Genomic DNA, 15,626 nt, shown 5'->3' with positions numbered 1-15,626 from the left:
TCTGTAGGGGTAGGATTCAGGGGTTCCCGGAACATTCTTCCCACTGATCACCACACTAATGTACTGTGAGCTGTGGATATAGTAAATATAGAAGGGGTTCCTTGAGATCTGAAAGTTATTTCAAGGGTTCCCCCATGTTAAAACAAGGTGGGGAAAGGCTGAGCTGGGGACTGAGAGGGATCAGGACACAAAGTGGAACTGTCTCTCCAGACTTTGCAAAAAAAAAAAAAGTCTGTTTCATGTAATTCCTAGCAGGGGTGCAGGATTGTAGACTGTGGAGTGTGAAATAGGATGACATGAAGATCTAAGTATTATTAGGTATTAGGGGAATTCATAGGCATCCATCCTATAAAGTGCAGCATCATTGGGATCTGGGCAGGGTGGCATTTATATCTTATAAAGCAGACTGCTGAAGTTTGCTTTAGGTAGGGATTACTATTTGCATTAGGATACTAAGTTCCTACTACTTTATGGGATGGGGGTAGGGTCCTAGACCCTGATCCTATAGACATGCTGCTGATTATCCAGAGGGGTGAGTGACCCCCCCCTCCCTAGAGTCAGATCTGCCTCCTGATTGGCTGAGGGCGAATTTTGGGGAAGGGTTTTGGGACCTGGCAGGGGGGGGACAGGGGGAGATGGGGCGGTTTCAAGGCGGCCCCTGCGTGTTGGCTGGGGGGGACGGACTTGGTCCTGGGACAGAGGGTGCCTTGAAACAGATTGTTCAGAAGTGAGCGGAGAAGCGGAGCACAAAGAGAAAGTGATCCGAATCAGAACCGGAGGGAGCAGAGCTCTGAGAGACCGGATCGCAGCGATCAGCCAGGAGATCGGACCAGAACTAATGAAAAGTTAAGGACTGGGTCCTAGGGAAAGCCGATCCAGCAGGGGAGGTGACACAGGACACTGTGCAGAGGTACAAGGGACACACAAAGCTAACTTTTACTCATACAAATCAACTTTGCAGAACTTTTATTCACTTGGACTAAAAAGTTGGAAAACACATGTGACTTTTCATTGCCGCAGCACATCAGATATTGCTCCTGTCCATTGATTTGTGCCTGGGAGATTGCTATTTGCTGTTTTCAGCCATGCAGGGTGTTCCTATAGCCACCCTTTGCCAAATCCTGTGCATCCTGCCTGCTCTCTACCTACTTACCACTGCACAGCTGCATGGAGAAAAGGGGATTTCAGTTCCTGAGCATGGATTCTGCCAACCCATCTCTATCCCGCTTTGCACGGACATTGCCTATAACCAGACAATCATGCCCAATCTTTTGGGTCACACCAACCAAGAGGACGCTGGCTTGGAGGTTCATCAGTTTTACCCGTTAGTGAAGGTCCAATGTTCCTCTGAGCTGCGCTTCTTTCTGTGCTCAATGTACGCCCCGGTTTGCACGGTTTTGGAACAGGCCATCCCTCCCTGTCGATCAATCTGTGAACGTGCAAGGCATGGCTGTGAAGCCCTCATGAACAAATTTGGCTTCCAGTGGCCAGAGAGGCTACGATGTGAGAACTTTCCTCGCCATGGTGCTGAGCAGATTTGCGTTGGGCAGAACCACTCTGAAGATGGTGGGCCAACCTTGCTGACAACTAGTCCACCTCTGCATGGCACCCCAGGACCAGCCATCTATGCCACACCTGATCATCCTTTCCACTGCCCACGGGTGCTAAAGGTACCAACCTACCTGAACTACAGGTTTTTAGGGGAAAAGGACTGTGCCGCCCCATGCGAACCTTCTAAAAGCGATGGGTTCATGTTCTTTAGCCAAGAAGAAATCCGTTTTGCCCGTGTCTGGATTCTTATCTGGTCTGTACTGTGCTGTGCCTCAACTTTCTTTACCGTGACCACCTACTTAGTAGACATGCAAAGGTTCCGCTATCCTGAAAGGCCCATCATTTTCCTGTCTGGATGCTACACCATGGTGTCTGTGGCCTACATTGCTGGATTTGTGCTGGGGGATAAAGTGGTGTGCAATGAAGGCTTCTCAGAGGATGGCTATAAAACTGTCGTACAAGGAACCAAGAAAGAAGGGTGTACCATCCTCTTCATGATGCTTTACTTCTTCAGCATGGCTAGTTCCATCTGGTGGGTCATCCTGTCTTTAACCTGGTTCCTGGCAGCTGGCATGAAATGGGGGCATGAAGCCATTGAAGCAAACTCTCAATACTTCCACCTGGCAGCCTGGGCAGTGCCTGCTGTGAAGACCATTACCATTCTGGCCATGGGGCAGATCGATGGAGACCTACTAAGTGGCGTTTGCTTTGTAGGACTTAATAGCATTGATCCACTGAGGGGCTTTGTGCTTGCGCCTCTCTTTGTCTACCTTTTCATCGGAACCTCGTTTCTTCTTGCAGGGTTCGTATCCCTCTTTCGCATCAGGACCATCATGAAACATGATGGCACAAAAACGGAGAAACTGGAGCGCCTAATGGTACGAATCGGAGTCTTCAGTGTCCTGTACACCGTTCCTGCCACAATCGTCATTGCGTGTTACTTCTATGAACAGGCCTTCAGAGAACACTGGGAACGCAGCTGGGTGAGTCAAAACTGCAAAAGCCTAGCTATTCCGTGCCCACTACAGTACACCCCACGCATGACCCCAGACTTTACTGTCTACATGATCAAGTATCTGATGACCCTTATCGTCGGCATCACTTCTGGATTCTGGATCTGGTCTGGCAAAACTCTTCATTCCTGGAGGAAATTTTACACCAGGCTCACCAACAGCAAACACGGAGAAACAACTGTGTGAGGACTCATGGTGGCACCCATAACCACCCCTAAACCGTACCTTCTCCAGACTTTCCAAGTTTCCTGTCACTCATTGCTATCTGTGTAAAGTGACCTACAATACCTTCAGGCACATCTCTCTGGAGTTGTATTTAAGACTGTACATAGGATTTTTGTAAATTATATATTTCTATTTAAAATATGAGGGTTAAAGAACTGGAGGAACAGGAAATGAACGTGGCAAAAAAAGACCCCTTTTCTACTCCAGTTGTTTGCTGACTATATCTCATGGAGAATTGGAGTTGTTTAGAATCCAATCAGTTGTGGCTTTTTCTGGAATCCATATTTACAGTATTTTTATTCCTTTTTTTTATTTGTCCTACCAAGGAACAGTGGAAATGGTACAAGTGTCCCTTATAACATAAGCCAACGTAAACTTGGCAGAATCTGTGAGGGTAATTTGGAATCTTTGCATCTTATGACAGGTGGTTCCGCTGCTGCTATGGTGTCTGTCAGAATGGTACAATTGGATTTTTCTTTTTTTAGGGGGGGAGAGTTGGGTTTTTATTTTGTGCTTGAATTATAAGTTCCCTCTTTTTTTATTTGTAATGCATGATTTAAAAAGGACAGATGCATATAATCACTTCTAGATGACAGGAGTTGGCTGGACACCAGAAATGACATTCTTGTACAAGGGAACATGGTACAGATTTGACACTTGTCATAAAAACTTTTCATCTGTGGGATGAGGAAAAAAAAGGGACTTGTAACCCCTTATGTGCTGAAGATATCCTAAAGACATTGAATACTATCAGGGCCCATCAATACACTGTGTAGCCCTTGATCTGAATATGTTATTGTTCTGTTTTTAAATATATGTTGATTTTTTTTCTTAATTTTCAAGCGAAAAAATTAAAAAAAATATTTTTGTTACGAACAACCAAGAAAGTCTTGGGTGCTTTCTTACTTGTTCTAGTGTAGATTTGGGGGCAATGAGGTTATACAGAAAGTCTGTCTGTCTGTGACCAATAATTTGATTTGACCGCTGTCATAGAATTGGGATTATATATTACAAATGAAAGAAAAAAAAATAAGTAAAACTCCTTGAACCCAATATCCAAATGTTTTTCCATTGACCGTTATATGGGCACGCTTTCCAGATGAGTCACATGACATACAATGCTGCTATTTTCCACCTCAACTTGAATATCCGTTACACCAACTACATTCTTCATACAAACCTCTAGGTTGGCACCACAAATTTTACATGTACACCTTCTAGTAGTAACCAATTAGATTCCATCCTGCAGAGATTTGTTCTGAAAGCAGATTTCTCATTGGTCAAAGTGGGTTTGAGCACATCACTGAAGTTTTACAATGACTTATTGTGACCTATTAGAAAATAATTTGACATATATATTATATATTTATACTGCAGTCCATTCATTAATGGGTTGCAACAATGAATTACTCAATTGTTAGGAAAATACAGTTGCCCTTGTTTTATTTAATTTGTATTTTTAAAATCAGGGTTGATTTGCCACAGGCATAGATACTGGAGCAAAGTGTGCGTTCACATAGCTTAAAGCAGCCCTTTTCTAAAATAAAATGTCTGTTTTTACTCCCTGGGCTCAATTCACCTACTCTTAGCGGATAAGTAAGTAAATTTGATTTTTGCCTGGTTGACCCGTCTTCTGCATTGCTGGGTATGACGTTCTGTGGAATGCAGAGCAAATCTCACAAGAAGATATTTCAGTCCTCTGCTTAAGTGTCTTCTTGCAAGATTTTGGCTGCTCTGCATACCATGAAAAGCCTTCCATAGTGATGTGATCCTTGACTAGGGCAAAAGACTGGGGTAAGGCGGGTATAATTCTTGGGTATGTTTGCATTTGATTGGATGATTGAAGTCAACACAGCATACCCCCACCAATTAATTTTTTTCCTTTAACACGTCAACCCCAGTAAGTTTGGTATGTTCACATAAAAAGGCAGCAAGAATTGTAATACAATACACACATTGAGTTTTTGGTGAAAGAACCCTAATCAATCAAATACCTGAAGCCTTTGTTTGATGCAGCTCATAGCTACCCTTGGATTTGGTCACTCTTGATATTATACCATTGGAGTAAGTAGATAACTGTTTTAAAATTGATTGCACCACAGGTTTGTTTGTTTTTTTCTAATTAATTCCAAAATGTTATCTTTAATTTGTACAGATATTTGCTAGATTTAATCAGAATGCTTACACAATCATTTCATCATACAATTCATTTATTAGGTTCATCCTCAAAATAATGGACTATTGTTTGCTTTTACAAATGAAAACTAGAAGTCTTTTTTCACATCTCAGAGTACTTAAAGCCATAATGTAATCATCACCTGATACAACTGGTTTACAGAAGACGCTGTCAGCCAGGTCCCTGCATGTCCCATGGTTTTGTGTGTCATTAAATTCAGTCCACAGTCAGAAAAACTAACAACTGAAGTCCTGATATTTTGTGGTTGCAGTATCCTTTGCTTTAAGATCTTAAGGTAGCGGATCAAATGATCAAATCAAATGATCCCCTTGCCTAGGCATTTGATTGTGTGATGTAGGCTAAAAGGGAGAGTCAGACAAGTTGCTCCCCCCTTTAGCAGAATTATTGTGATCAAATGTCTAGGCTATTGTTTCTCAACCAGGGTTCTGGAAAACCTTAGTGTTCCTCTGGAGGTTACTGGGGGTTCCTTGAGCAATTTGTGGCTTTCAGGCCAGATTAGGTGGGACTATTGATCTTTTTGGCTATTTGGCTCCCAATTACCAGCAAAGTAAGAGGAATTCTCCCCATTGGCCACCACACTAATGTACTGGGTATAATAGTTATAGCAGGGCTTCCCCGAAGTGCTGAGATTTATTTCAAGGGTTCCCCCATTGTCCAGAGACTTACTGATAAAGGTTTCTGCCGCCAGGTGAATTACTATAGGACTTTTGTTATCTTTTATAACTTTCAGAAAGTGGAGTGGGATAAATAGTGGTGGAATGATAGCAGTATTTGTTGATAGGTCTGATTAAAAGCTTTATAAACCATTGTTTAACTTCTGATCCAAGTTTGTGAGAAATGTCAAAATACTAAAACTATTCTTTCAGAACTTTTGGGAAAACTGGGAAAGTTGTGTTGTCTTTACAAATATTAATAAATGCCCCCACCCAGAACCTGTTCTTTGGTTGTGGAAGGCAAAGCCATGGTTCAGTTTATTGCCCACGTACCCATCAGCACATACTTTCCATTACTCACCCATCTCCTCTATTTAGCTACTAGGAGTGAATTATATACCCAATATTTCTGGGTATCAAGGAGCATAAGACTCCATCCATGTGGCTACAAAGTGATTGGTAAATATTATTAATATTAAACAGGATTTATATAGCGCCAACATATTAATGGTTCTCAATCCTGGCAGTATTGGAGAAGCAAAGAGAAAGTGAGTACAAAACTGCTAGGGAGAATGAATAAAAGAGAACCTGTTGTTTGCCCCTGCATGGTCATAGCACGGGTTCATTTTAAATTATGTCATGAAAATTGGCCATATATGTTGTGCTGTGTGGCTATGCCAAGGTACCCAAGGACAAGGTGGGTTGGTTTATGGATGCAACTTAAATTATTAGATAAATCATATATACTGGGATCTGTAATGCTGTTGGTTGCTGTACTGTAAGCCTTTCATTTTTTTTTTAAAAAGAAAAGGAACCTTGTTGTGCTTCAAATACCATCTAGGTACATAGTAAGGGATGTATATTTTACACCCTACTAATTGGGCACACACCCAAAGCCTCTACTCGTAAATTCGTAAGAGAGCCAATACTGGCCACTAGGGAAGTCCCATTGGAAGCTGGTACTCTGTTCTCTGGGGTTCTGGAAGTCCAGGCATTTCGTGACAACATGTTCTTTGGATCAAAGGGATTGTAAATAGAGGCCGTTCTGCTATTAAAGGTAATAGCCGTCTCCCAGACAGACATTAAGTTTCCAGAGTTTACGAACGGTGACAGATTTGCTCGAAAGACCTTCACAATCTACTATGTGCATCTACAGTGACCACATTACACTTCCTTAAAGTGAAGTCAGAAAAAGAGACTGTTTATAAGATTCATACAACACGTATAGTCATGAGGAACAATTCAAGAAAGAAAGGAACTGTATGTATTCTTCTTAGCATATAATAGCCATCATGTATGATAGAATAAAGCATGCATGTGGTTGTGATTTTGAAGCTCATCTTTAGCCAAGGCTTTTTATATTATTGGAAATTCATGAGTAGAGCTCAAAGTACTGTCAAGTTCATATGGCTTTTTATGACTCTGTCTATTTGACAGCAAGGCAAGAAATAACAAGGATGGCATTGTGATTGAAAGAAACAGACAGTAATATTACCAGACAGAGGTTCTTGCATTTACCCATTTTACTAGAAAAATGTTTTCCTGCAGCCAGTGTCCTTACTTGGCGAACCACCGGCCTAAAACCCAATATGGCCCAGTATTTTTATAATTACTGCATAATGCATACATATGTAGTACAAATGTAGAATGATTATAATTTATGCAATTCTCAGCTGAGAGAACTCTGCCTGTTATAAAGAAATATCTAAATTATTGCAGATCCCTAAGTGTCCTGGAATCAGGAGAAATTCTACTCTCCAGCAAACTTTCCCAACCCATACAGAAGAGTGTAGACAATAGCAAGCAGTGGATATGTCCGTCCACTTCAGTCCTTGGCTGCTAAAATAGACGCCATTAGACTGACTCATCGGGGCTATGAGACGCCAGCGACATACAGGGCACAGTGATCCTATGATGTATGAAATAGGGGTGAGCTAACCAGTTACTGGTACACCACAGGCATATTCAGATCTGGATAAACACAAAAGTTACATTTTTGGGAAATGAAGAGCTGGATGGATTGTAGAAGTCTTTAGCTGTCCTGTAAGACAGCGGTCCCCAACCTTTTTGGCCCCGGGGACCGGTTTCACGGAAGGAAATTTCTCTGAGGACCGGGGGGGGGGGGCAGAGAGAAAAGAGAAGACATACTCTGGCGTCTTCTCTTTTCTCTCTGTGCACCTCTGCTGCTTCAAAGCGATCACATGACATCTGACACCCAATCGAGCTGCATGTCATGTGCTCGCATTGCTTGTACACAGACTACTGTGTACATTTACCGGCATCTCATACAAACACCGCTGCGGACCACTTCCGGTCCGCGGATGGTGGTTGGGTGCCGCTTCGTTTTCAATAATGGATCATTTACTCGCGGCCCACTGAAAACACCGCCGCGGACCGGTAGTGGGCTGCGGCCCGGTGGTTGGGGACCGCTGCTGTAAGAGATCTAAAGCTTCCCATGTACAGTAATTGAACATCTAATAGGAAGTCATAGTGTAATGGAGATAGTAAAATAATCATACTTATGTCCACTAAGACTATGCACACATGCTCAATAATTGTCGCCCAAGACTCAGGCCAAAATCCAGCACATATACAGCTGTTCCCCCTTCATGGCTTACTGATTTGTAATGACGGATCAATAAATGACGGACCAGGAATGACCGATATAATTTCCTATGAAGGGGGACGCTGCAGGGTGCCTCCTGCTTGTCCTCCTCCTTCCCTTGTCCATAGAAATGAACATTGCTTTACATTTAGTTCATTCTAGTGTTGCTGGAAACGATCACAAAAGATTGTTTCCAGCGACATAACTTGATAAATTGATGTTGGTACATAGTTTAAGTCTTCAATGGACGAATCAATCATTCATTGCATGACACACCACAAACAACTGAAATCATGAATTGTCTCAACTCTCTTCCTGTTTTCCTGCCCTCTGTACAATCCTGCATATGTGCTGACCAAGTTTTGATGTATGACATTGTCATGCTTGACACATGGGTGAACAGTTCGTAATGATGACAAACTACGACCAAAGTTTTGTACCCTGCTGGATTCACCAACATCAGACAATTGGGTACAGCTGCTGGTCATTGGTGGAACCATTGTAGATTTTACAAGACAACCTTAGATGACCATCCACTATGCATGGATACCAATACCCCAAAATTAGATGGCCTAACCATTACAAGATGGTTTGCAATGCCAACCAGATCCCACTGTATCAAGATTTTGTGTGTAATATGTCATGTCATGCTTAAAGCTGTGTACACACGTGCAATTTTTGTCGTTGGAAAGGATCTTTCACGATCCTTTCCAATGACAAAGGACTACACGATGCACGAACAGTGCTGTACATACAGCACCGTTCTGCTCTATGGAGAGGGGAGGGGGAGAGCGACGGAGCGGCACCCTGCTGCACGCTCTCCCCCTTCCCTTGCAGTTCATGGTTCGTGGATCCGCCAGGACGGATCCACGGACGATGAACGACACCGACTGTACACACGCCAGATTCTCGCCCGATATCTGGCCGATGCCGATTATCGGGCGAGAAAAATCTGACATGTGTACGCAGCTTAAGCCTCAAAGCCTTATATTAAGATAGCAATACAAACTGAGAAGACAGGGTAGAGGGTATCTCCTTTAAACTGAACCTAGCATGAGATACATTTTGTCATGTGTTTAATATGCATGATAAGTAATGTGTAAGTGTATACAGTCTGATCACCAGAATAAGGGAAATTCTTCCCTGTATCAGCAGAAGACTAATGATAGCACCTCAGCCTAGGCCAGCCACTGTTTGCAGCTCTAGGACAGCTCATGGACAGCCTAATAATAATAAATGATAGATCTTCTCTGAATAATATTTTTGCTGTGGATCCTACATATCCCTATATGTCAGAAATGAATTCATGTAGACTTCCATATTTACTGAAAGATCTACTTCAGTTATGTAGGAGACAAAACTTTGAGGCAATGACACAAGACTATTTTAATCAAGATAATGGCAACTCAAACTGAAGTTGTTGTTTCTGTACAACCGTGGTGTAAAACTGCATCAACAGGTCTATGTGGGATCAATATCTCTTTACCCAGACAGGAAAAAGTAAATTGTCTGATCAAGAAATTTACATAATTTCTGATTGTATATAGTCACCCTGACCAAAATAGTCCTCAAGTTGGAACATGTCGTGTGTGTGCCTGTTCCACAGTAAATTACCTTAATAAGCTGCAGTAAATTATGCCAAGATGGACTATGATTATCTTCCTGCTTGTCTGGAATGTACAGGCTTCATTCATGACAAAGGAGGCCCTGCCTGAGACACCTAACACCCACCTTCTGGCTCCACGTTCTCCCGTCCCCACCCCGAGAGCTTCCACTCTCAAGGCCTTGAAATAAAGTAGTGTTATTGCAGCTGTGCTCAATTAAAGGGGTTAGGAAATAGCTGCAGTGTGTAAGAGTATTCAATGTGCATGCTGTATGTCTGGATCCTGCACTCATCCCTGGTGCACCCTTATAGGGCCATGCGTGTGTGTGTATAATGTATATATGTGTGTGTGTTTATATATATGTGTGTGTGTGTGTGTGTATACGGTGATATGTGTGTGTGTGTGTGTGTATATACAGTATACATATATATATATACATATATGTATGTGTATATGGTGTATAAATGTGTGTGTTATGTGTGTGTATACTGTATATATATATGTGTGTGTATGGTGTATTTATGTGTGTGTATATACATATATGTGTGTATAAATATATATATGTATGTGCATAATATATAGGCGCTTCAGAAAGTATTCAGACTCCCTTCACTTCCTTTAATTTTGGTGTGTTGCAGCCTGATGCTACAATTCTTTAATTTCTTTTTCCCCCTACACTCACTACCCCATAATTACAAAGTGAAAACGGAATTTTAAAGAATTTTGTAAAATTCTTGTCTTGGGTTTGCTGGCCTATGCAGTCCAATATGGACACTGTGAATAAGCCCAAATAAAAATTGATCATCCACATTGTTTGTTATAAGAGGTTGTGTTGGATGGGGCTGAGCACGCACTATTAGCTCTACTATTTTATTTATAGTAATGTCTATACCATGTGGGCAGCATACAGTGTTCATGTTGATAAATGGTGATAGCTGTTTTTATTTTTCTTCACCTAAAACCAATGCAGCTTACAGCCACTTAAAAATGCATTAGTCACTAATAAAGTATTGTCTTGGCATAGCTTGTGGCCTTTGCTCCCAAAGCAGGCTTTGATCCCTCTCTTCAGCTGCTTCTGCTCAGCGGAGTCATAATAGTGGCCTTCCTGCTACTTGTCTTCCATCCAAGACTAATTCTACACATCAGCCAACTTTCTTGGGGTATGATCAAGGGGCTGAACACAAGCACATACACACACTAATGCAACCCTTGTACAGCTGGAAGGTCCATCCTTATAGGTGGATATGTGTGGTCCTCACTTGATGAAGGGTGATGTATATAGAGGATCCTAAATTATTAGTCTTATTATGGGGTTACCCAGGAACCGTTCCTGTTTGCATTACCACACTGTAGAAAAGGATTCCCTACCCCCCTCACCAAGCTGGCATTGTGTTCTATTCAGTTTTCTCCTACACTCCAATGGTGAGAAGAACCACACAAATCAGGGAGCCAAATGGCATTCCTGTACTCTGCAGGGGTCCATCCTAATCAGCGGGAGGGTATCATTCTTCACACTCTTACCCACTGCTGACACACACAGAGACAAACACACACATACAGGGCTTTGTCAGCTGTAAAGAAGAAGCAAATTTTAAACACTGTGTTGAATTGCATTATGAATAAACTGGAAGACTAGCAGAGTACATTATCTAATGGACTTCATAAATTAATTCTCCAAAGAAGTTTTAATTGGAGCAAAGACCACTCCTTCATACTTTGCCTAAACTTGTGCAAGTCGGATCTGCTGTTAAACAATCATGTATGTGATGAAAAGGCTACAACGATTAATATATAATTGTCCATAGTCATATGCCTCAGAAGAGCTTACAATCCAATGTCCTTACCATAGCCAGACTTCATTAACATGGCCTAAGATAGATATATTCAATAGAACATTGTATGTAATGATAATCTTTTCAAAGTTTTGACCTTCCTAACTAAAAATTAACCGGCATATGAATTGAACGTTGACTTAGAATGTCCACTATTTTTTTTGATCAATATATATATTTATATATATATATATATATATAGCCAGACATGCTCCCCTATGGCCAATGGGAGCACTAGCAGCAGTTTACACTAACAACACGGTTAGGGCCATTGGCTTGCGGTTTTTAGGGGGTGCTCCCAGGTGTACATTGCTCTGCTGGTTGATAGGTGTGTGGCGGTAACCAGGTAAGTTGGATCAAAGCGATATTGATCACATACATGGATCGATCTGTATATGAAATGTCTATATGTACATTTAACCTACCCATATGTTTTTGTTATGTAGAAGCAAACCCATACCAACATGGGGAGAACATACAAACATCATGCAGATAATGTACTGGTTACAAATTTCCTTTTTTACTTTGGCGAATATTAGGTTGCTTATTATAACATTAAAAACCTGTCTAAATTACAGGAGAAGTAACCCCCATCTCTCCGGCACAGATTTTGATACATCATACTCATAGCCCACTGCACAAATACAAGAAAACTCTTCTGTTTCACACCTTAAACACTGCCAAATTACTGATCCCGAGGTTCTGGAAATTGACTACAATTCCTACTGTGAAGGACTGGTTGATGCAAATTAACCGGTTAGCAGAGATGGAGGAACTTACTCACTCCTCTCGAGACAATATGGCCAGCTTTTACACTACTTGGCCATGCTGGTGGAACTTTATATGAATCTCTAGAGTTTCAAACTCTTTGCCATGACAGGGAATAAAAGTCCAGTCCCACAGAGGAGTCCCTATTCTTTCATACCTTCCTTCTTTTTCTCTTTCTTCTCCCTTCTAATCTTTCTTATAGTCGTAACCTTTATCCAATACATTACTATGCTAACATGATGTGGAGTGAACGTACTGCTGAATAATTTAGGAGATAATAAGTCTGAATGAACATTGTAATAGATAGGTTCGGTGTACCGAACAGTTTTTCTGACGCACTTTGATTCCACAACACTCTTTCTATTTGTTTTACATTTTTTCATTTTTTTTTGTTTTCTTTGGCCCTTTTATTTACTTTAAATCTCAAGGATTTTTAAATGTGTTGTATTTGGCGTACTTACCTATATCACATCACCTTTTCATATTATTTGTATATATATCCTGTTTAATAATATTGTTTGTACCTCACTCATATTGTTGGAAACTAATGTTAATTTTTCAATAAAGTGTATTTTGGGGGGAAAAAACTGTCTAAGGTCTTTAATAACCATTTCTCATGGTTTTATACACATTTGAAAGCAAAAATGAAAGATGAAAATGCTTGAATGTGTTAGCGAAATGCAGCGTGCTGGGGATTTTCAAAATGCCCCATAGCACAACGCCCCAGTGTGAGAACAATGCAGTTGCTCACATCCTAGCATTTTGCTAATGTTTCAAACAGCTGCAACATGCTTGGAAATGCTCACAGTATCACAGCATGAACAGGCCCTAAGGCAAAGCTAAAGGAGCAATGAAGGGACACAAAACACAGTAACCCACAGGAAACCAATGTCACCTTTCCATAGTGTCGGGCAATTATGTCCTGCCCTTTTACCTCTCCTTTCTGTTAAAGGGGGCCGCCTCTTGTGTCTCCCTTCTTGACCCTTTGGGTAAATATGACTTGCCCAATTTTATAAGCAGAATGCTGACAATGCAGGATGTGCATCTGTACACCCCAAACCTTTGCAAATAAAAAAGGGCCACTTATTACCTTAAAGTATGTAGGTAAGTGGCACAGCCCTGCCAAACCCCAGTGCTTCTTTGGAGCACCGTGTAGCAAGATCAAAAGCTTGTTGTTGCAGCTTTTGGGTTGAGTGCTGGACATTCCTCTGCCAGCCTGTGGTTCCAGTACTTGTGTCAGCTGGGACCCAAGAGAACTGCTAAGTCTGAGTGCTATTTTAAATTGACGCCAAGACAAGAATCCACCATCACCATTCTCGTTTAAAATGGCACCTGGGACTTAAGATAATAATGGGGTCATGTTATGTGGTCAGTTTAGATGTAAAAAAGTGCATGACTGAGTTTTCCCCTAACACCTCCAGTCATTAAGCTTTGAAAGGGTGCGGACCGGCAGCTGTATGAGTGACAAATGGACTGGAGGGGGTGACGAGGTCACAGTTGTCCACTTGTGTTTTGCACCATATTTTTCTTCCCATGCTTTTTTCACAGGTCAAGAAGAACGTCTCCACCTCCTCATGGACCGCTGTCTTCCATATACACACACTTTCACTCCATCTTTCACTTACAGTATAATATAATGTAGGGGTGCCCAACAGGTAGATCGCGATCTACTGGTAGATCTCAAAGGGAATGCCAGTAGATCGCGGAGCCCTGCCTTTCAAAATAAACTCTACCGAGCACAGGAGTTATTTAGTCCAAGTTTTTATTGTTGGTAGATCATTTTGACATTTTAAAAGTAGCTCGCAAGCCAAAAAAGTGTGGGCACCCTGCTATAATGTCTCATTCATATGGCAATGTACTGTTACCTGCCATGTGGATGTGAACAGGCTCTGCACACAATGTCTGTTTGGGGCAACCATGCTCAGAGTCAACATTATGACCTCAAGCAAACACACCAAGTTCCCTTTCCATCTAGATGTGAGTTGGTTTGGCAACGTATGAGAAAGATGGTGAAAATATATTTTGACAAATTACTAGGAGATCACATAAGCCTTAATAAGTTATATCATTTTCAATTCATATTTTTGGGTGTGCAGCTTTTATTAAAACAATACCTGGTGGCTCCTTGTGCAGGTGAATATATAGTGATAATCACTGTCTCTTATTTATTCTCCTCGTGTTATATTGCCCAAAGTTTTCTGCTGGAGGCTGATTCAATTTGACATAAGCCACGGTTGTCACTATCAGGAAACCTGCAATGAGAAATGCCATGAGGCCATAGCTGAAGTGCATGTTGATAGGCAGTAGATATAAAGAGATATATGGGATCAGCAGCACTTGAGAACAGCACAGGATTAAAAAAGACTAAAATCGTGTATTTTATTGTAACAGATAGCATTTTTAGCTTGCAAACAGAAAACTGCGACTGCATGGGGTACTGAACACATTTCTTTCCACGTACCAGCCACAGAACTCCATGCCCAACTGCAGAACTATTTCAGTGTACAAAACATTTTTTGAGTATTACTTTTGCCTTATCCTAAAATCAATGGGCATGTATTAAAAATTCAGACCTGTGTGGTTTGTAATGACCACCTATAAATTCATCCCTTTGTAAAGGAATGATTTCTTATGCAACGCTGCAAAGTCACAAATATTGCTCAGTGGTATTGAGTTATGTTTAGCCGACCCAATAAAATTTTTCTGGTATATAAAAAGGAAAAGGAGGTATTTTTAGTATGTAAAATATAAAGTTCCAACACAAAAACAGTGTTTCATATTACTCACATAAAATATATAGATACTTCCCTGTTATACAGACTTCACCTAAGACACAACATTTTATACATCTCATAAAATATATATGCCAACACAAATTAGCTTGTTATACATCACAGATAAAATTGCTATATTTTCCGACTCATTTCTTGAGACAAAGTCCACTCTTTCAAGGATGCATATACAATTCAATTGGTGTCAATAATCTTTGGTAGTATAAATGCAAATCAAGATGTATATATCCTTTGCTATTTGTTTATAATTTCTATTTCAAGCCAAGGAATCATGTTTTTAAAGAAAAACGATAAACCCAAATATACCACGTGAATTGAGGGTGTTGTATACTGTTCCTTAGAGAGACTTTTCCAAAAATCTAAGCTGCATGTAATTGGAGAAAGAA

General features: G+C 41.0%; 1 protein-coding gene across 1 annotated transcript; it reads left to right on the top strand.

Annotated features, from left to right (window-relative positions):
- The first annotated feature begins 714 nt into the window (after positions 1-714).
- FZD2 (frizzled class receptor 2) lies at positions 715-3,676 on the top strand. Its single transcript, XM_072414668.1, has one exon. The coding sequence runs from the start codon at positions 1,086-1,088 to the stop codon at positions 2,748-2,750; it is 1,665 nt and encodes a 554-aa protein (XP_072270769.1). The 5' UTR covers positions 715-1,085; the 3' UTR covers positions 2,751-3,676.
- The last annotated feature ends 11,950 nt before the right edge of the window (positions 3,677-15,626 follow it).

Source organism: Pyxicephalus adspersus, chromosome 6, assembly GCF_032062135.1.
Source record: "Pyxicephalus adspersus chromosome 6, UCB_Pads_2.0, whole genome shotgun sequence".
Lineage (NCBI taxonomy): Eukaryota > Metazoa > Chordata > Amphibia > Anura > Pyxicephalidae > Pyxicephalus > Pyxicephalus adspersus.
This window is presented reverse-complemented; position numbering and strand designations above follow the sequence as displayed.

What these genes read in the sequence shown, in the direction of transcription:
- FZD2 (XM_072414668.1), top strand. Translation starts at nt 1,086, where the DNA reads ATGCAGGGTGTTCCTATAGCCACCCTTTGCCAAATCCTGTGCATCCTG.